A 19,681-nucleotide genomic window follows, 5' to 3' on the forward strand; every position below is an offset into this window, starting at 1 on the left:
GCTGCCCCGGCACAGCCTCTGGGTCATCCCACCTCATGAAGCCCCTCGCAGCTCACCTGTTCTCCGCGTTCTCCTTTCTCTCCCCGTTCTCCCTGGAGTGCAGACAGCAGAATGGGGGTTATGTTTGTGTGGAGTCCAGCTCTTCCCGACCCCACTTCCCTGGCCCTCCCAGCCAGCCCCCAGGCTCACCCTCTCTCCTGGCCTTCCTGGCTCTCCCGCACCCCCAGCCGAGCCTGGGAGCCCAGGAATACCAGGCTTTCCAGGCTCCCCGGCCAGGCCAGGAGGCCCAGGGGAGCCCCTCTCCCCAAGGGCCAGGCCAGGTGGCCCCTGAGGGCCTGGGTCTCCACGATCTCCCTTTGGCCCACGGTCTCCAGAAAAGCCGATGGGTCCCTAGAGGAACAGAAGAGTAGAAGCTGGTGGCTGTACAACCACACCCTCCACAGGGCACCCCCTACTGAGCAGCCAGCACACACCTCCTTGCCTGGGGGGCCCCTCTCGCCTGGGTCCCCCTTGGGGCCACGCCGCCGGTCAGGCACTGGCAGGAAGCTGCCTGAACTCTCATCCCAGGTCTCCACAATCTCCCGCAGGGCAGATGCCTGAGTGACAGCAGCAGTGGGAGGAACATGGCCCATTACTGCAGCCCCCCATGCCCTGGCCCAGCCCCATGAGGCCTCTACCAGTGCCCACGCCCAGCCCCCAAACAACCTACCTTGATGCCAATATTTTCCAGCAACCGCTCCACATTCTGGAAACACAAGCTGGATAAGGGGTTGTCGACAGAGAAGCCCTGCCTCTGCCCCACACTGTCCCCAGAAATAGCCTCCACGCCCTCTTCCTCAGGCCTCCTACCAGAAGACCCTTAGCCCTTGGTTGAAGAGGCTCGAGGCCCCTGGAGCCCCTCCCTGGCACGCCTCCAATGCCCTCCCCTGAGTAGGCTACAGGGATCCCAGTCGGGCAGACAGCCCAGTACATAGGACAGAACATGTGGGGTCTCATAGCAAGGGGCAGGGGAATAGAGAGGTGGCTCCTGGTGGCGTGCACATGAGTCAAGGACCAGCTCCCCGGCTTCACTCACCGTGACACTCCCAGGTTCCCCTCTCAGGCCGCGCTCTCCGGGGAGGCCCTAGAGACACCAAGACACAAGCTGCTGGGCCCAGCTTGTGGGGCATGTATGTGTATATATGTGGGTGCTGTGCCTACCTGGGCATGGGAAAAGGGGGGTGCCTCACCTGTTCGCCTTTGGATCCACTGTCCCCGCGGTCACCCTGAGAACAAAGAATGATCAGGTGGGGGAATGCCCCTCACCACACCCCCTATCTAGCACATGCACACTCACCTTGGGGCCCAGACTTCCTGGAACACCAGGAAAACCCTGAAATATGACAGAACACAAAGGGTCACACAGGACCATAGCATGCTGGGAGGGTATCTGGTGGGAACACAATAGCCCCTGTTGCTCCCAAGTCCTAACTTGGCCCTGGACACTCACCTGGCCAGGAGGGCCAACCTGCCCTGGGAGGCCTGGGGGGCCTGGGAGTCCAGGGCTACCAGGAGCTCCACGCTCACCCTTGGGGCCATCGTGACCCTGTGGAGGATGCAGCCAGCATCAGGACCCTGAGACCTCAGAAAAGACTGAAGCCATATATCACAGGGTCAGGGTGATAGGTTAGAGGTTACAGAAGACTCCAGCACTCACTTCTCTCCCAGGGGCGCCCGAATCTCCCTTCTCTCCCTACGGAAGACAAAGGTGCTTCAGACACGGCCCCGATTTAAGGCCAGAGAAGATTCCAAATGAGGGGCTTTACCTTTCTCCCGTCTTCTCCGGGGTCCCCAGGTTCTCCCTGCGGGTAGAGGGCGCACATCAGCCAACGTTCACTGGCATCTGGCTGCAAGACGCTGTCTTGGTGACGACTGACTGTGGCTCCAAGCCCGTGTGTGTCAGAGCACGGCTGTGACCCTCTGAGCGAGCTGTGCACACCTGAGGGTGTGCCTGCATGGTCTGCTCGCCGCCACCCGCAACTGCATGTCCTCCTGTCTCTGGCTTCCGAGATGGAACCCCACATCTATGCATCTCTGGGGGCGGGGAGTGTCCACGTGTCCTGGGTCTGTATCTATCAGCATGTGTACCTGTGCATGGGTCTTTGTGTCCTGGTAGGTGACACTGGGTAGGTGTCTCAGTCTGTCTGCACATGGTGATCTGTGTCTGCATGTGGGCAGGGCCTTATAAGGTTTGCACACATGGACGTGTGTCTGCATGCCCCTGGTGCCTTGAGAACTGTCGGTGTGACTTGTGTGTATCTCAGTGTGTGTGGCCATATGTGTGCGAGTGACTGTGGATATAAATGCATGTGTCATTATGTCCCAGCAAACGTCACATGGCAGAGCCTGGGATATATGTCTCCCCATGTCTCAACACAGGTCCACGTGTGGCCGTGTGTCTGTGCGGCCGTGTCTTAGCATGTATCTGAGTCTGGGTGGAGGTGTTTGTGCGTCAACATGTCTCCACGTGTCCCTGATGCGGCTTTCCCCGTGTCTGCACCTGTCGGTCTGTGCCTATAGCCCTTCACCTGTGCCAGGGGGTGCGTTATTTCAGCACGTGTCGGCCCATCTGGGCACAAGCCAGCACGTCCACCTAACTCACTGTGTCTGCGAGGCTGCGTGTGCGCGCGCGTGGACGCGTGTTTCAGGATGTGTTTATGTGTCTGCACAAGGTCGCGGGTGTTGGGCTGTCTCGGCAAATGTCTGCATGTGAGGCCCACGTGTATCTATTCATCTGGGCTGTGTCCCTGTGCCGGCACCTGTCAGCCGGTCTGTCTGCTGTGCCTGCTCTGGACACTCACGTTTTTCCCATTCAGGCCTGGCTTGCCATCCTCGCCTGGCTTTCCCTGTGGAAACAGATCATTGGTCAGGAGTCAGGATTGGAGTGAGGGCAGTAAGGAGGCAAAAGGGAACCATGAAAGCTGGGACTTACCAGTGCTCCAGGGGGGCCGGGGGGGCCAGGAGGTCCCTGTTCTCCTCGGAGGCCCGGAAGCCCCTGGAAAAAATCTTTGCTAGGATTGAGGGGAACACTGAAATACACCCTGGGCAAACCCACGGACTTGGAGGACCCCACTAAGAGTAGAGACCCCCAGAATTGGGAGGTGCCATTGAGATCCCCTGAGGCAGAGACCCCAAGCGTTAGGGGGCCCCTGCTGAAATTCTTGAGGGAAGAGGCCCCAGGACTTGGGGGGAGGACTACTAACATCCCCAGGGCAGAGAAAGTCAAAAAGTGGGACCCTGCTAAAACCTGCCTGCCAGGGACTGGGACCCCTCCCAAGGACAGGCCTGGCAAGCTCCCCTTCCTCCCGCTGATGTGTGACTCTGATGACCTGACTACAATTTTCGCTGAACCCCTGAGCTGCCCTGCACCCTAACCTCTCCCCTTACTTACATCTCTCCCTGGGTCCCCGGCTTTGCCTGTAGCACCCTGAGGAGAGACCCAAAGTCAACAGTGGTCCTGGGGTCAGCGGTACTGCCTACTGACAGGGCCCCTAGTTCCTGTGAACATAAGGCCTGCAAGGCAGTCTCCCCCCACCCAGGCAGGGATGTGGAAGACACACATAACCCATCTGGCCCAGAGCGCATCAAGACCAAGAAGAGCCGGGTGAGGCTGGAGTCAAGCGAAGGGGTGAGGGGAGGGGCGTGACCAGGCAGTGACCAGCAGGACTCACATGAAGCCCAGGGGGGCCAGGGGTTCCTGGTTTCCCATCCAGCCCACTGCGGCCATCCAGGCCAGGGGGGCCCCTGTCACCCTGAGAAAAACAAAGTGGTAAGCGCCTCAAAGGATGAGATGGCCCACAGTCAGAAATCTCCACAACCTTTCACCTTTTCTCCTGCTGGACCTCGAACACCTGGATCCCCCTGGAAGAAAAAAGATCAGTGAGAGGCGAAGGCAAGGTAGGGATGTAGGCTGGTGGAGCAAAGTACATCACTCACCTGTGGGCCTGGGGGCCCCCGAAGTCCATCAATGCCCTGAGGATGGGGAAGGAAGAAATCAGAGCAGGCTTTCCCAGGCCCACACCTCCCGATGGGACCAACCACACTCACCCTCTCCCCAGAGGCTCCAGGGGGGCCGGGGTCACCCTTGGGTCCCCGAGGACCCTCCTGTCCACGGTCCCCAGGCTCTCCCTGTGGCAAAGACAAGCTTGTTGAGGAAACAGCACTCTGGCCACAGGCACGCCCAAGGCAGAGCCTGCCAGGCAGACAATGGGTTGCCTTCCTATGCTCACAGCTTCACTCCACCCACACACCCTGATACCTTCTCTCTGGCTCCAAGCCCCGCTTCCACCTGTGGGGAAAATGACCAGTGAGATGAATGGCTCCACAAGGGGCAGTGGGCTGGTGAGGGCAGACAGGGTCCTGAGGGGCTGTGGGATCAACAAAGATACCAGCTGGCAATGGGGGGAAGTGGGAGCCAGCAGAAGGAACGAGGGGACACAGTGTGGAGCCAACTGGGGCAGGAGAGGGAGATGACAGAGGACCAGACCCAGATCAACCCTTACCTGACGTCCAGGGGGTCCTGGAGGTCCCTGGGAAAGAAAATAATAGTCAACAGGAGCCCTGAGGTCCCAGGGCACTGCTCAGGTTTGCCCTCCCAGATTCTCTGCAGCACCGCAATGCCAACCCCCAGGAGGCAGGTCAGGCCTGGAGACGGCCATCAATGCTCCCCACCTTGACCTCGGCTCCCTAGTATATGGGTGCTGACCACTAGAAATCTCCATCCCTCTTGAGCCCAGAACACCAGCACTACTCACCGGCTCCCCACGGTCACCCTTGGGTCCAGCTGGTCCAGGGCTGCCCTGCAGGAAGTCAGAGGGTCAGGGACAGAATTTAGGCAGCAGTTTTGGGAACCTTTGGATGTACCCTAAGGACTCATGGGGATCCTGGTAACCTTTGCGGGTTGAGAGGAAGGGGTCACAGGAAATGAGTATTGTGAGGGTATAGCACTATAGGGTTGGGGTGGCAGGATGGGGGCTGGGAATTGGAGGGTTGGGGGTTGAAGATGAGGTTAAGGTCAGGGGTCAGAGGTTAGGACTCACATTTCGTCCATCCTCTCCAGGTTCTCCCTGGTCTCCCTTCTCACCCACAGGTCCCCGAGCTCCAGGTATCCCCTGGGAAGAACAGCTGGTCTGAGACAAACCCTCCCAGCATTCTGCAGCCTTTCCCATGACCCTCATATTGTCCCAGCTTCCCCGTTGCCCCAAAAACCATGCCAGTTTCCCATCACCACACGCCTCCCTGCGAGTTTCCATCACCTCCCTCCAGACTCTCCCATCACCCTTTCTCTCCTCAGAGTGTCCTATCACCTTCATGCCCACCTCCTAGAGGTTCTCCCATCACCCCCTTACTTCTCCTTGCCAAGCCTCACCCGAACGCCACGCTCGCCAGCTTTTCCAGGCAAACCTGGGTCACCCTGGTGATGGAGAGAAAGCCACACTGAGCAAGTGAGTTAGGCTCAGACTCACTCAGGGAGTGGGGACAGAGAAGGGCCTGGGCACCAGCTGGGCAGGATGCAGGGGTTGGAGTGAATGGCCTGGTGGAGCTCCCTGCCCAGGGAACATAGTTCAAGGGTAAAGAATCAGAAAGCACATTGGAAAGGAATCTCACCGGGGGGCCCTCGTCACCTTTCTCTCCAGCTTCACCCTGTGAGACATGAAAGTCAGCCCTGGTCCCGAGACCCCCAGTCATGCCTGCAACACCCTACTCCTCATCCCCAAGGACTCCCCCAATCTGGCCGTCTTACATCTCGTCCTCGGGGGCCAACAGGTCCTGCGGGGCCAGGCCGCCCAGGGTCTCCCTTCTCTCCAGGAGGCCCTGAGTCACCCTGTGGAGGACGCAAGATATAGTGGCCAGCCCTTGAGGAAAAGTGAGCCCAGAAACCTTGCCATTACTGTACCTGTACCCAAAGTCACAGGTACTCACTGGGGGTCCTGCTCTGCCAGTGAGGCCAATAGGGCCCTGCAGCACATGGGGAGGAGAGACAAGACTTAATTGGGGCTCCCAAGCAGCACCTCATCTTCTTCCATCACACTCCCTATCCCCATATTTATTCACCCGGTTTCCAGGGTCTCCCTTGGGGCCAGGGTCTCCTGGAAGAACCAAGCCAGGTGGGCCCTGTGGGTGGAAGGATCGTAAGTCAAGGGGGCAAGAGCTTTACCTGTTCTGCACCCCCAAACATTTTCCCTATACTCACTGGTTCCCCTTTGACTCCGGTAGCTCCTTTGGGTCCAGTGGGCCCCACCTCTCCCTGGAGGTGAAAAAACCATCAGCACCAGCCCCAGGTCTATGACCCTCACCACACAGCAATCATGCCACAAACCTCATGACCTCCAGGGGCCTCTAGGCAGACCTTATGACCTTGACCTCAACTGTGTAAGCCTCCCTTCATCCTCTCCAGATTTACCTTCTCTCCTTTGACTCCAGCACCAGTAGGTCCCTGAAAACAAACAGGACAGACACAGCTTGGCCCGACCTGGGATCACAGTACTACAGCCTTGATTGGGGATGGGCTTATATAGAACTGGAGGTTACAGAGTTCGATCTCCGCACAGAGCTCAGAGTCACCGCTGGGAGCTAGGCAGGGGTTACACGGAGTTCATGACCTGCATCGTGGGTCACGGGGTCAAAGATCATACCAGGACAGAGAGGCATGTTATAGCATAAGGAGAGTCACAGAGCTCGGAGCCCACCCAGGGTCCCAAGGTTATGGAGACACTGGCTTCCAGGTGGGTTACTACTGCCTGAGGGGCTGTGCTGTGCTCAGAGCCCCATTCCCCCCTCACTCACCCCAGCAGGGTCCCCAGGGCGGCCAGGCTCCCCCTGTGGAGAAAGGATGGAGGCAGGGATGGGTCAGAGACCCATCTAGGAAGCCAAGGTCCCAGTGTCTCACCTGCCACAATCCCTGCTATAGGGGTGACACTGTACTCCAGCCCAGGACCCACCTTCTCTCCTCGGCGGCCAGTGGGTCCTGGTGGCCCCTGCACATGGAGAAAGCGTGAGCCCAGGGGAGGAGGAACACGTGAAAGCCTCACTCCTGGTCCCACCACAGCCACAAACTCACTTCAGGACCCTCGACTCCAGGATGCCCAGCAACTCCCGGCAGCCCCTGGGGACAAGGAGCAGAAATGCTGATCCAGGCGGTGGGGGCAGGGCAATTGTGGCAAACAAGGGCTAGAGGTTGAGAGTGGGACTGGACAGGGGTCACCGAAGATCAGGGTTTAGGTCGGCAGTGGTCAAACTGAGCAGGAAGGTTCAAAGCCCGGGTCAGTGGAAGTCAAGGTCGGTTCCGCAGAGTGAGAAAGCTAAAAGTAGGTCCTTGGGATTGAAGATTAAAACCTGCATCAGCAGGAATTAGGAGTCATGTGAGGAGAGGTCAAGGGGCAGGGGTAGTGGAGGTCAAGGGCAAGAAGTCAGAACTAGGAGGGGCGCAGAGTGCAGGTCAACGGGCACTGGCACTGGGGTCAGTGGGCTCACCTGGGGTCCTCCTGGGCCGGGGGATCCGCGTTCACCCTGATGGAATAGAGTGGGTCAGAGCTGAGTCTGGTTCCAGACCCCTCAGGGCCCTGAGAGCCCCCAGGCTGCACTTACCTTCTCTCCCGTCTCACCTACAGCCCCTTGCAATCCTCGGTCACCCTGAAGAGAGATTGACAGAAGTGGGGGGCCTTTACTCTTGAACCCCAGACTAGGTGTTTCAGACTCTGGCCATCCCTCTTCTGAAACCAGAACCTCTGACTGAAGAGAACCCTTATCTCCTGATCCTCCCACCTCCCCTAATCCTATAGAGGTCCCAGTATGTCACCCTCATACCAGACCTCTCCTAAAATGGCACTTACTTTGGGGCCAACGTCTCCAGGAGGTCCCCGTAGGCCCTGGAAGGGGTTCAGAGATTTGGGGTTGAGCATAAGGATGGAGTAAAAGGTTGGTGGCTGCGGGTTGGGGCTGGAGCTATGCCTACCACACTCAGAAGCCCTGATCCTATACTCACCCGTTCACCCGGGGGCCCAGGTTGTCCTGGGAGGCCTGGGGCTCCATCCTCACAGTCACCCTGAAGGAGAAACAGATGAATAGAAGGCTCTGCACCTCAGTACCCAGAGCCCCATGCCCCAGAACTGGGACACCAAGAGATAAGGTCTCTTACCTTTTCTCCTTTCTTTCCAGAGGGGCCAATTGGGCCTGGGAGTCCGGGGCTTCCAGGAAGACCCTAGGAGGAGGTGAGCAAAAATATGAGCCCCCTACTGGCCCAGCACCCATCCACTGCCCCAGCAGAGCCCCTACCCTCTCTATTTACACCACTGAGCATGGTCCCCAGGGCCTCACCGGCAGCCCGGGATCCCCTGAAGCACTGTCGCCAATACCTGGTCCAGGAGGACCCTGGGAGAGAATAGCAGGTCAGGGGATAGCAGGGAGAATCAGACTCCAAGCCACCCCCTGCCTCCCTTGCCCCTCACTTACCCGCTCCCCACGATCGCCTTTGTCACCCTGGAAGACAGATCATGACCCCATGACCCTGGACCACACCTCCATTCCCCAACATACCAGGAGGAACGAGGGTCATGGGGTCCATTAGATTACAAAGGTCATGGAGGAACTGAGGAGTCATGGGGGGGTCAAGGGTTCACAGGGGCTCAGAGCAACCAGTAGGGTTCACATGGAGTCACCAGGTCACTGGATCACATGGAGGTCATGAGACCATATGGGGGTCATGTTGTCACCTTCACAGCTGTTCCAGGAAGTCCTGGGGGACCACGGGGTCCTGGGTCTCCCAATGGGCCATGAGATCCAGGAGGGCCCTGATCGAAGAGACAAAGTGTAAAAAACAACCCCACAGACCCTTCCTTTCGCCATGCTTCATCACTTGCCCCCACATACCCTAGAACTTACCGGAGGTCCAGGGTCCCCTTTCAGCCCAGGAAGCCCTGGGCCATCACCCCCAGTGACTCGTCCAGGCTCTCCCTACAAGGACAGAGAACAGTGGGCAGGGTTCAGGGTATGGAAGCTTTGAGGTGGGAGAAGCCCCGAGAGGTGCCCGCTACTCCTTATCACACCTCAGGCTCTGCACAGAGTCTGGCCTGGGTCAAGAATGCTCCTCCCTGGGACATCCTGACTCCCTCCCTTCCCCCTTCACCTACCGGCTCCCCTTTCGGGCCTCGAGGCCCTCGCTCTCCCTGAGGACAAAACAGAGCAAAGGATGATGCTTGGTCTCAGGTGCATCTCAGGGTGGGCCCCTCCGGGCCAAAACTGCCCCACCACCCCAGGTCTTCACTCTGCAGAAAGAACTCTGGGAAGATGCTGGGAGAGCAAAGAAGGAACAGCAAACTTACCGGTTCACCAGGAGAGCCAGGCCACCCGGGGGAGCCCTGTAAATGGAGGCCAGAGTCAGGACAGTCAGACCGCCCCACCCACTGAAGCAAAGTGTCCCACCACGTGACCTACAAGGGCAAGGATCACTCACCTTTGGGCCAGGCGTTCCAGGAGTCCCAGGGAGGCCGGGGCTGCCTGGAGCCCCATCTGCCCCAGGGTAGCCCTAAGGAGGCAAAGAAGTCAGGGTAGGAAAGGACACTTCCTCAGTGTCCCTGACTTGCTGGAGGAGCCCAGACTATTCTTCATCTGGAGTCCTCACCCCATAGGCCCCCAAGTGTTGGGGGTAAAGCAGGGGAACAGAGACATGGCCTCTTTGAGCTGGATGGAGCCTGAACCAGCACCAGGCCAGTGATGAGGCAAGGGGCCTCTCCACCTCAAGGACTTAGAACTCACCCAGGCTCTCCAGGGAATCTCAAAACCCCATTGGCCTTCCTACTTCAGACCCTTCCCCAGTCTCTGGTGGGCTTCATAGTGTCCAGTTCGGCTTCTAGAAATACCCTGTGTTTCTAACTCTGCTCTTTCCTTCTCTTCTAAAACCCCTGAGGAAATATCGAGGAGTGCCTTAGGGGAACCACAGTGGTCTCCACACTCACCCTCTCGCCCTTTGCAATGGAACTTCCTGGGGGCCCCTGGGGGCCAGGAGCACCGATCCTGCCCTGAGCAGAGAGAACAGGTAAGGAGGCTATATATGCCAGTCAGGGCAGAGAAGACAGGTGTGGGGAGGCACTCACCGGGAGGCCGGGGGTGCCAGGAGGCCCAGTTTGTCCTTTCAGGCCCTAGGAAGGGTGGTCAGTGAGCCCTGTGCTGCCAGCCTTCCCCCTGCCCCCCTACCCCCAACCCATTGTCTACCCCCCACCAGGGCCACTCACCATCTCTCCGGGTTCCCCCTTCTGGCCCTGGGGAAAGATTTTGGACAAGGGTCAGAGTGGCTACCCATAGGCGTGGCCCTTGCCCACCCCTTAACCCTGGACACTTACCTTTGGACAATGTACCGAGCAAGGCTCTGTCTGGGGCTGTGGACACAGGGTCTGCTTGAGGCCAGGAAGTTCTACCAAGAGCCCCCAGAGCCCCTCCTCTCCACGCCCTAGTCCCCATGAAGCCCCTTCCAAACCGGAATGGCCAGAGCTACCTGACACAGGATTGTTGCCAAACTATTGACTGCCTGATCCAAGTTTGGACCGTCATCCACAGCAAAAAAGGTCTGGACAGGGAGCATGCCTGGCACCAAACGACGCAGCTCTTCTGGGTCAGCTCCCACCAGGCCCAGGATCATCGCTTTCAGCCCTAAGGAGGGTCCAGCAGCTTGCATGACACCCCTGCTGGGGCCAGCCCTGTGCCAGCTTCCACGTCCACCAGCCCTACTCCTCACCAGCAGCCTGCGCCTCGCGGATAGGGTTGAAGATGTCACCTCTCAAGGGCTCATCTACTAGCAGAACCATCACCCCTGGCACTTGCCGGCGGCGTCCAGGAGCATCTGGTGCCAACAGGTATCTGTGAGCTGCACTCACGGCTGTGCCTGGTAGGAAAGTCATGTCAGAACCCAGGGGCACAGAGCTCCCAATGGAAAAGCGCCAAGAGTCCGTGTCCACTGTAGTCCTTACCCAGATTGTTCCCATTTGGGTCCACGTAGGGGATATTGTGGATCTTCTGCAGGATGGCGCCAGGGTCATGGGAGCTGTTCAGCGGGAATAGCGGGGAGGGCCGGTGATTGTAGGTCAGGAGGCCAACCTGGGGGGGGGGACACAGAGCCTGGGGAGGATGACAGAGTAGGGATGGGGGACACAGAGCCTGGGGTAGGGGAAGTGGAGACACAGAGCCTGGGTACATGACGAAATCCGAACTATTAGGGGTAGCAGTGATGGAAGAATAGGGAGCCAAGCAACAGGTTCGATCTGGAGCCTGGGGAAGGACTGGCAGAAAGCCTGGGCCAATGGTAGAGTACGGAGATTGTATCTACCGTGGAGCCCAGGGTGGAGAAGGGCAGGGACAAGTAGGAGTATGGCTGCCTCTAGAGCCAAACCTGGACTGCATGTGGCCCAAGGGGACCAAGTGCAGACACCAGACGCCCCAGAGCTCGCTTTACAGCCTCTGAACGATCAGCATTGTCCCGAGTGGTGTGCAGCAGGAACACCACATCCATCAGGCCATGGGGACACACTGCAGGAAGGGCTATGAGTTACTAAAATGGGCAGCCCATCTAACTACACCCTTGGCCCCTCCCACTGTGCCCACCATACTTGGGCTCTGGGTGACAGTGGCCTTAGGACCCTGTACACCCTCCCGGATGGGTGTCAGGGTGAAGATGTAGTCGATGCCAGGCTCTAGCCCTGTCACCTGCTGGGAGCTCGAGATTCCTGGAAGTGTCTGTGAGGCCCCAGGCATTTCTGCAGAGGACAGAACTCAGTGAAACAGGAGGCCCTCCGTGGAGTCCCACTGCCAGCCCACCCCGACCCTGGCCTCCCCTTCACCTTGGCCAGGGCGTCTTAGTGGCCGCCAGGATAGGATGTAGCTTGATACACCAGATATTGGGGTCCAGGCCAGAGTCACTGAGTCAACTGAGGTGTCTACCACACGTAGTTCCGTGCTTGGGACACGAGGTGACTCTGAAGGTGGGATTAAAGACCAGGGATCAGAATCTGTCCTGAGAATCCAGAGGAGAGAGATCTAAGGAGATCCTGGGGCAGGTTCATTTTAGTGAAGGAAGTGTCATGGTAAGTCATACGGAGGTCACCCCAGGGTCAGAAGTGATAGAGTGGCTACAGGAGGAATGCAGGAAATCGGGGTGGGGGGGTCACCAGTGGGGAGAAGAGCACACCAGGGAAGAGGGCGCTCTGGGCTCACCAGTGTATGCAGTCACTTCGGTGGGGGGCCCTTCTCCAGCCGGCCACAAGACACTCAGCCATATGCGGTATGGGGTCGCTGGCTCCAGCCCATCCAGTTCATAGCTGCTGAGCTCTGGCCCCAGAACCCGGGACTGTTCCTGGCCACCTGGGGCAAATGTGAGGGTCAGGGCTGGAGGCACGTGGGAGGATGCTACAGCCTGGCATTAATGGACACGCGCACCTCACTGACCCTCACCTACCTTACTGACGATGACTGACCCTTGATAACCAGTTCCACCCTCCTGATGGATAGCCCCGTCCTCGCTGACCCCAAATGACCCTCATCGATCTCGCCCACCTAGTTGACTAATCTCCGGAAGGTCGCAGACCCAACTGACAGACCCTGCCCACTTTCACTGACCTCGCCCACTTGGCGACCTCGCCCACTTGGCGACCCCGCCCACGGCCCTATCCCCAGTGCTCCCTAACCCCCTACCGGGGGCACTTCTCACCCTCGGGTCGCCAACGCAGACGGTAGCCACGCGCCCCGGACACCGGCTGCCAGCGCAACCCCAGCGAGTGCTCCCCTCGCTGCACTACACGAAGGGTCTCCAGGGCCGGCGGAACCTCAGGCGCTTGAGAGAAAGCACAGAAATTAGGGAGGCTCCGCTCCCACTAGTCCCTCGGCCAATCCCAGACCAACCCTGGAACACGCACCTCTGCCCATCCCAGGTTTTAGGCCCTCAGACCCCGCCCCCACAGGCTTACTACCAATTCTGGTCCCTATTCCAAACCCCGCCTCCAAACCGGCCCAAGCTCCGCCTACGTGTGGTGACCACAATGGAGACAGGTGCTCCCTCACGGTCCCCGACCAGTGCGGTCACTCGCACCGAGTAGCTGACTCCGCCTTCCAGGCCCCGTATTTCTGCGGAGTCCGTGTTTCCGGGGAGCATCTGTTGTCTCGTGGGGCCACCTGGCCAGGCGAACATGGGGCAGCGGTGAGGGGTGGGGGTGGCTGACCAGAGGGGACAGTCCTGAGCACGGAGGACAAAGGCGGGGTTAAGGAAGCATACCTTCACTCTGGCCCCAGGCCAGTCTGTAGGCTGTGGCTCCAGGGACCCCCACCCAGGTGATCCGCAGAACATCACTGGAAGCATTCAGGATCTGCAGCTTTGACACACTGCCCACGGGCACAGGGTCTGGGGGCAGAGGCAGGGTAAGGCGTCAGGGACCCCCAGATGGCTGGCAGAAAACAGAGTGGTAGTGCAGGCACGGGCCATACGGGGAGGTCTGAAGCTCAGCACCAGGTTGATCGGTGTAGAGCAGTGTAGGAAAGCCATGAGGGGGAGGAGGTGAGGTCAGTGCCTTGGAGCAGGCAGTGTGGTCACTGTGGGTGAACACTTAGTCCATGTGGGGTCAGTGTGGGAAGAGAAGTTACTGAGTAGTGATGGAGTGGGCAGCTGGAGCAGTCAGGAATACACAGCAGGGTGGGGTAGCCAGCGAGATGTGGGTAGCAGCTGGCCAGGGTCCACTCACCGGTCTTCACAACCAGAGAAGCAGGGGTCCCCTCCACACCAGCCACGTGGGCCCACACGTGCACCAGGTACTCAGTACCTGGCTCCAGCCCATCCAGTTCAGCCATCGTGGCTTCCCCAGAAACCAATTGCGATTTCTCTGGGCCTGGAAGTGAGGACGGAGGAAGCTCCAGGGTTAGTCAGACTTTGCCCTCCAGTGCCCCAGCTGGACCCCTTAGAAACTCCCAGCCACCATTCCATCCAGACCCCCCATGACCCTCCAAAACCTATGGCCCTTACCATGGCCCGAGCGCCAGGAGACCTTGTATCCCGTGGCACCAGGAAACCTGTTCCAGGCAATGGTGACAGATGAGCTGCTAGTTTGAGTCATATGGACGTTCCTCACTGGGCCCAGTGGGTCTGCAGGGAGAGGCAATGGGGAGTCTGGTGGGGGAGGCAGCAGAAGGTCTGGCGGGGGTGGTATTGGGGGCCATTGAATAGGGGAAGACTATCAAAGCCTAATAGGAGGCAGGTATCTGATAGGGGAGATACTGAGTGGGTCAGGTGGGGGAAGTAGTGGGGGTTCTGACAGAGGGGATAGTAGGAATCTGAGGTGATAGGTAATAGGAATCTGAGAGCAAGGGAGTCTGACAAAGAAGGTAGTAGGGTTCCGACGGAGGTAATAGGAGGCAGTGAGGGGGTCTGACAAAGGAGAATGTGAAGGTCGAAAAGGAAAGTCGGGTCCAGCAGAAAAGGCAGTGAGGGCCTGAGAAATAAGAGGGTGGAAATTCTAAGGCAAAGATAGTGGCGTCACAGGTGGAGGCAGAAGAATCTGACCCGAGCAGGGGCTTAGGAGGAGGCCAGGGAGACTGAAGGGAGAAGCAGGGCTGTGAGGGAGGAGGCAGTGGGAATCTGAAGGGGGAGACTGGCGTTCTGAGGAGATGCAAGGGTCTGAGACGGGAGGCCTGGGGGTCTGAAAGGGCACTGGAGGTAGAGAGCCAAGTGGCAGGGGCAGGCCCTGACCAGTCTGAGCCACGACGACCACAGGGGGGCCCTCCTCTCTCCCTCGCAGTGCTGACACAGACACCTGGTAGGAGGTCCCAGGCCGCAGCCCCATGATATCTGTGGCAGTAGATTCCCGGGGCAGTGTCTGGCTGGATTCTGGACCTAGGGTCAGAGGGAAGTGTTGGCACGGCTCCTGCCTGCCCCTTTATCATTCCCTCAGCAACCTTCCCACACACCCTATACTGACCACTGTCTGTCCTCCAGCTAATCCGAAATCCACTGGCTCCAGGAACAGGTCCCCAGGCCACCCTTACTCGCGTTGCGTCTGATGCCACTACCCGCAGCCCTGGGATGACAAGTGAGGTTTCCGGCTCTGGGAGTTAAAAACAAGAGGTCAGGGGTGAAGACCAGGACTGAGTGAGGGAGGCAGTTGTCCCCCCCACGCCTCCTGCAGCACTCACCCCTGCGGATAGTGAGGATGCTGGCACCACCCTCGCGGGCGCCAACCCGAGCGGACACCCGCACAGTGTAGCTCCGCCCAGCCCGGACATCATCCAAGTCAAAGGCTGTCTGACTCCCAGGAAGCACCAGGGTCCGCTCAACCCCTAAGGGAGAAGGCAAGGGAAGTGGGCAGAGGTCACTGAGACATCGGGATGTGGGCCACAGACGGTCAGTGATGGACAGAGACACAGAATGAAAAGGACCAGTGAGGGATGGGCCACGGGGTGAAAAGGATGGGAGATGAGGTCATTGGAAAAAAGTCAGTGGGGACAGCGACACAGGTTTACAAGGGCCAGTGATGAATGGGGACACAGGGTCAGGGGGTCAGTGGACAGGGACATGGGATGTATGATGACAGAAATCAGTGGGCAGCTATATGAGGTGACAGGTTATTCACAGCGATGTGACAGGGTCAGTATTGGATGGAGACATGGGACGAGAGGTCACAGTCGAGAGTGGTCACAGCTAGGGTAATAGGAGGGCAGGGACTGAGCTTGTAGTTGTGGAGAAGGGTGAAAGCCATGGACAGGGACACGGGGCAGGGAGTGGAGACAGATCTGGGTGGGGCAGAGCAGCGGGCAGCAGATCCTGTGACTGGTCTGGACTCTGCCGTCTTGAGAGGTGAATAGACCAGGAGACAGGAAGAGGCTGTGGAGACGCAGGAGTGGAAGGAGATGCGGGGAGGTCAATCTGACCCCGAGGGCTGGAACTTTAAAGTGTGTGTCAGGAGGTGCTATCTGTGTCCGCCTCACCCTGGATGCTGCGTACAGTGACGCGGTACTCGGTGGCACCGGGAACTGCGTTCCAGGACACTCGCACCCGTTGCCCAGGCAGCTCTGTCGCCTGTAGGTCTGTCACCGGGCCCACGGGCTGCCCTGGCCCTAGTGGGGAGCACAGCATGAGAGGTAGCCTGGGTTCCCTATAGCTTCCCCTCTCACCTGGCTAGCACCACCGAGTCCTCACCAGTGGGGACCACAGTTGCAGGTGTGGCCACCTCCCGGCCCTCCAGCAGAGTGTAGAGCGTGAGGCGATACTCAGTGCCTGGCTGCAGCCCATCCAACTGGTAGCGGGTCACATCAGAGGGCAGTACCACCTTCTGCGGTACCTCTAAGACTGCAAGATGACAGGGTGAAGCAGCTGAAGCCACACCCCCGACCCTGCCTGCCCACTGTCCCCCCTGCACTGACCACTCTCACGCCGCCACTCCAGCCGGTAGCCACGGGCCTCAGGCACCACGTTCCAGGAAAGAAGGATGGATGTTGGTCCAAGGATGACCGGGCGCAGTGTCTGCTCAATGGAAGTTTCTGCCCAGGGTACACGGCATGTCAGTGGCCCCCGTGCCCTGTCTGCCTGCCCACCCAGCCTAAAGAAAGCACCGGGCCTTCTCACCAGTGCGGGCAGTCAGGGAGGTGGCAGACCCCACGCTACGGCCAAGCAGGGCACTCACGGTCACCTCATAGTCTGTGCCAGGCTCCAGGTCACGCAGCAACACTGAACCCTGCCCAGGGCCCAGCTCCTGCTGCTGCACGGCCCCACCTGTTTGGGGGTGGGGCACAGAGTGTTCAGTGGGTCTTGCAGACTCAGGACTCTACAATCCTGTCTGAGGTGCAGGGACTCCCTTCAACCCACATCTCTCACTCACCGATGAGGACCCGCCATGTCACACGGTAGCCAGTTGCACCTGGCACATTCCGCCAGGCCACCAGGAGGCTGTGGGCTGTCGTGTTCTGGATGGTCAGCTCCGGCCCCTCTAGGGCAGCTGGGGGAAAGTCGCACCAGGGATCAGTGCAGTCAGGAGTGGGGAGGGGTTACTGGGGTGGGTGGTTAGGTGGGTGGGGTCAGAGGTTAGCAGAATTGCTCACTGGTCCGAGCTGTCCCGCTCACGGTCTCCCCGATGCTGTTGGCGTAGAGGGCAACGACAGTTACTTGGTACTCGGTCAGTGGCCGGAGACCCTGCAGCCGCATGCTGGTCTCACCAGCTGGGACGCTCACCTGCCCAGGGTCAGAGGTCACTTCACTGTACCCAGCCAAGCCCCCAGCCCTCCACCTATGGCTCCTGATATCGTTACCTCCCGCCGTTCACTCGGCACTGGCTGTCCCAGCCCTGTCAGGGGAGTGTACTGGACCTTGTAACCAGTCACAGGACCGCTGGCTGCTGTCCACTGTACTTTCAAGGATTGACTGCCGGGCTCAGACAGCACCAGGTCTCGTGGACCAGAGGTCGAGTCATCAGCTGAGAAAGGGGGAATCAGGCAGGAGGATCAGGGCTCAGCACTTGAGATGTGGCATTGGTGTCAAAGGTCAGGAGCACAGAGGGTAGGGGAGCACCTCTAGGGCTTGATCAGAGGACAGCACCCCAAGCCTGGTGTCAGGAGCACACGGGATGGGGTTGGGGTTGGAGGTCCTGGTCAGGGCACACAGGATGGGCAGGAACTCACGGGGCAGGGTCACGGGCACACCACCAGCAGTTGTGCATACTCTCCTGGAAACGAGGGGCAGCAGCGTCCTCAAGATGCTGAAGTCGTTGACGAAGAAGAAGAAATCGCTGGTGGGCTGGGAGGCAACTCTCTTCAGCTCCTGGGGGTCAGCATTCTTGATCCCTGAGGTGCCATCCAATCAGGGCTCAGCTGCCCACATGTCCACTGACTGGTCCCTGCCCCAGCCAACCCGTCACCCCACCTCAGTACTCACCCACAGCAAACAGCTTGACCCCCTGCCCCTTCAGCCTCTGGGCAGCTGTGTCCACCAGGTCCTGGGACTTCCCATCTGTGATGAGGACACAGACCTGGGCAGGCGCAGGGGTCAAGTTAGGGCTGCCTCAGACACTTAACCCGGGGTCACCTTGGGAGGCATGGTAGGGTGAGAGATCACCTTGGGGACACCAGGTCGGGCCAGCTGGGGCAGGAAGACGTGGTCAGCCACATGGAGAATCGCGGCCCCTGTGCGCGTGTTGCCCCCCTTGTAGCTGAGTTCACGGATGGCACGGATCACATCACCCCCTGAGCCAAGCGTATCCAGGCCAAACTCTGTCCTGTGGGAGGCAGGGATGTGGCAACAGGCTAGGGGCCAGGCGCTTTGCTGGCCCTGGTCTCCAGGGAGGCCTCTGGGGGGAGGGTTGTGAGTATCAGGCCCCCCTGAAGGTCCTCTCGGTCCTGTGATGCCTGCTCTGCACCTCTGAAGCCCCCATGTTAACCAGCTCCTCAAGTGCCCCTTTGTGTCCTGCCTGTGGCTGGGCCTGGGCAGGCCTGCAGCCCTTGGGGCTCCCAGCCTGGGGCAGGGGCGGGGCAGGATGTCTGATTAATTAAATAAGTGTAGGAGGAAGGGCCCAGTTGTAGGGAGGTGGATATTAGCCAGACAGGAAGGCCCTCTAGTGAGTGGAGAGGCAGCAGGCACCAAGGGGCCAGAACACAGGGAGTCCAGCAAGCGTGAGGCACCTGGGGCCCCTGGGCCCCCATGAGCTCTCCGTGTTCAGATCAGGTGGCACAGCCTTTGTCTTTGGCAGGGCACTAGTCTGGAGGTGCCTCAGGTGCCAGGGCCCTGTCTGGCGAGGAGGTCCTGGCGGGCGCTCTGGGTTCCCCAGAGCCTGGGTCTCGGTGGCTTTTCGCACCTATCTGGGGGAGGGACACTGGGGGCAGCTCTGGGCCCCCAGCTCCAGCACCACTCACCGTGGGTCGTCACTGTACTGCACGGCGGCGAAGCGAACACCCTGTGCACTGGCTGCTCCGGAGAAGGGCAGTACCAGCCCCTCAAGGAAACCACGCACTTCGCGGAAGTTGCTGCGGCCGATGGACGAGGAGCCGTCCAGCAGGAACACGATGTCAGCCGCATAAAGGCGCGTGCAGGTCACTTTGGGAATGGGGGAAGGAGCGATCACGACCTCTTCTTGGAGTCCATCCCCCTTCGCGGTCCCCTCCCCCTCCCGGCACTGTGGTCCCTTGGGACTAGGAGTTGGGGACGGGGAGTAGCCCTTATCTGCTCTGCAGACAGGCTCGGGCCTGATCGCCTTGGAGGAGCCGAGGTGGTGGCCTCAGGCGACTCCGTGGAGCATCGGTGGGGAGGGAGAGTCGCCTGAGCCGGGGGTGTATCTGGGACGGAGGTTGGCCTCGGGGGCTCAGCGCGGGGTGACATAGGGAAGGGGACCCAGCGCGCATCTGGGGAGTTAGCGTTTGGGTCTGAACAGGCTGCGGTGCCGTTTGGGAGACGCAGCGCGGGGTGCGGAGCGTTTGGGGAGTCGGAGGAAAGTCAGGAGGCCTGCACGCGGGGGCGTGTTGCGGGGCATCCGGGATGGAGGCCGAGTGCAGCCGCGGGTGACAGGGTGCAGTGTCCTGGACGGGGTCCGTCCTAGTCGTGCCCACCTCTTTCCCTGTGCTGGGCCCGCGCTTGGGGCGCCCCTGCCAGGATCCCGGCGCAGAGCGCGGCCACCAGGAGCGGCAGCCTCAT

General features: G+C 59.7%; 1 protein-coding gene across 1 annotated transcript in view; it reads right to left on the reverse strand.

Annotated features, from left to right (window-relative positions):
* COL7A1 (collagen type VII alpha 1 chain) overlaps window positions 1–19,681 on the reverse strand; it is a gene marked incomplete at its 5' end in the record, with an annotated part of 30,785 nt that extends 11,104 nt beyond the window's left edge. Inside the window, 74 exons of the mRNA XM_081072848.1 lie at window positions 57–92; window positions 190–390; window positions 474–596; window positions 710–745; window positions 1,076–1,123; window positions 1,230–1,265; window positions 1,337–1,372; window positions 1,490–1,585; window positions 1,697–1,732; window positions 1,806–1,841; window positions 2,841–2,885; window positions 2,972–3,034; window positions 3,431–3,466; window positions 3,711–3,791; window positions 3,865–3,900; window positions 3,976–4,011; window positions 4,087–4,167; window positions 4,298–4,327; window positions 4,542–4,568; window positions 4,794–4,838; window positions 5,079–5,150; window positions 5,408–5,452; window positions 5,647–5,682; window positions 5,783–5,863; window positions 5,962–5,997; window positions 6,094–6,153; window positions 6,233–6,286; window positions 6,443–6,475; window positions 6,826–6,858; window positions 6,981–7,016; window positions 7,100–7,144; window positions 7,513–7,548; window positions 7,627–7,671; window positions 7,872–7,907; window positions 8,024–8,083; window positions 8,177–8,239; window positions 8,356–8,409; window positions 8,491–8,517; window positions 8,751–8,828; window positions 8,920–8,991; window positions 9,168–9,203; window positions 9,360–9,395; window positions 9,491–9,562; window positions 9,993–10,055; window positions 10,131–10,175; window positions 10,269–10,295; window positions 10,377–10,412; window positions 10,511–10,683; window positions 10,769–10,915; window positions 11,001–11,127; window positions 11,420–11,556; window positions 11,637–11,783; window positions 11,868–12,002; window positions 12,241–12,387; window positions 12,734–12,856; window positions 13,048–13,194; window positions 13,295–13,420; window positions 13,758–13,901; window positions 14,036–14,155; window positions 14,759–14,902; window positions 14,988–15,113; window positions 15,202–15,345; window positions 15,994–16,111; window positions 16,194–16,354; window positions 16,429–16,545; window positions 16,631–16,777; window positions 16,884–17,000; window positions 17,104–17,233; window positions 17,311–17,474; window positions 17,680–17,841; window positions 17,933–18,026; window positions 18,113–18,272; window positions 18,907–19,087; window positions 19,597–19,681. Coding sequence (XP_080928974.1) covers window positions 57–92; window positions 190–390; window positions 474–596; window positions 710–745; window positions 1,076–1,123; window positions 1,230–1,265; window positions 1,337–1,372; window positions 1,490–1,585; window positions 1,697–1,732; window positions 1,806–1,841; window positions 2,841–2,885; window positions 2,972–3,034; window positions 3,431–3,466; window positions 3,711–3,791; window positions 3,865–3,900; window positions 3,976–4,011; window positions 4,087–4,167; window positions 4,298–4,327; window positions 4,542–4,568; window positions 4,794–4,838; window positions 5,079–5,150; window positions 5,408–5,452; window positions 5,647–5,682; window positions 5,783–5,863; window positions 5,962–5,997; window positions 6,094–6,153; window positions 6,233–6,286; window positions 6,443–6,475; window positions 6,826–6,858; window positions 6,981–7,016; window positions 7,100–7,144; window positions 7,513–7,548; window positions 7,627–7,671; window positions 7,872–7,907; window positions 8,024–8,083; window positions 8,177–8,239; window positions 8,356–8,409; window positions 8,491–8,517; window positions 8,751–8,828; window positions 8,920–8,991; window positions 9,168–9,203; window positions 9,360–9,395; window positions 9,491–9,562; window positions 9,993–10,055; window positions 10,131–10,175; window positions 10,269–10,295; window positions 10,377–10,412; window positions 10,511–10,683; window positions 10,769–10,915; window positions 11,001–11,127; window positions 11,420–11,556; window positions 11,637–11,783; window positions 11,868–12,002; window positions 12,241–12,387; window positions 12,734–12,856; window positions 13,048–13,194; window positions 13,295–13,420; window positions 13,758–13,901; window positions 14,036–14,155; window positions 14,759–14,902; window positions 14,988–15,113; window positions 15,202–15,345; window positions 15,994–16,111; window positions 16,194–16,354; window positions 16,429–16,545; window positions 16,631–16,777; window positions 16,884–17,000; window positions 17,104–17,233; window positions 17,311–17,474; window positions 17,680–17,841; window positions 17,933–18,026; window positions 18,113–18,272; window positions 18,907–19,087; window positions 19,597–19,681 — 6,204 coding nt within the window. The remainder of the gene's footprint in view (window positions 1–56; window positions 93–189; window positions 391–473; window positions 597–709; window positions 746–1,075; window positions 1,124–1,229; window positions 1,266–1,336; window positions 1,373–1,489; window positions 1,586–1,696; window positions 1,733–1,805; window positions 1,842–2,840; window positions 2,886–2,971; window positions 3,035–3,430; window positions 3,467–3,710; window positions 3,792–3,864; window positions 3,901–3,975; window positions 4,012–4,086; window positions 4,168–4,297; window positions 4,328–4,541; window positions 4,569–4,793; window positions 4,839–5,078; window positions 5,151–5,407; window positions 5,453–5,646; window positions 5,683–5,782; window positions 5,864–5,961; window positions 5,998–6,093; window positions 6,154–6,232; window positions 6,287–6,442; window positions 6,476–6,825; window positions 6,859–6,980; window positions 7,017–7,099; window positions 7,145–7,512; window positions 7,549–7,626; window positions 7,672–7,871; window positions 7,908–8,023; window positions 8,084–8,176; window positions 8,240–8,355; window positions 8,410–8,490; window positions 8,518–8,750; window positions 8,829–8,919; window positions 8,992–9,167; window positions 9,204–9,359; window positions 9,396–9,490; window positions 9,563–9,992; window positions 10,056–10,130; window positions 10,176–10,268; window positions 10,296–10,376; window positions 10,413–10,510; window positions 10,684–10,768; window positions 10,916–11,000; window positions 11,128–11,419; window positions 11,557–11,636; window positions 11,784–11,867; window positions 12,003–12,240; window positions 12,388–12,733; window positions 12,857–13,047; window positions 13,195–13,294; window positions 13,421–13,757; window positions 13,902–14,035; window positions 14,156–14,758; window positions 14,903–14,987; window positions 15,114–15,201; window positions 15,346–15,993; window positions 16,112–16,193; window positions 16,355–16,428; window positions 16,546–16,630; window positions 16,778–16,883; window positions 17,001–17,103; window positions 17,234–17,310; window positions 17,475–17,679; window positions 17,842–17,932; window positions 18,027–18,112; window positions 18,273–18,906; window positions 19,088–19,596) is intronic.

The sequence above is a fragment of the Rhinolophus hipposideros genome (genome assembly GCF_964194185.1).
Source record: "Rhinolophus hipposideros genome assembly, chromosome: 14".
NCBI classification, from domain to species: Eukaryota; Metazoa; Chordata; class Mammalia; order Chiroptera; family Rhinolophidae; genus Rhinolophus; species Rhinolophus hipposideros.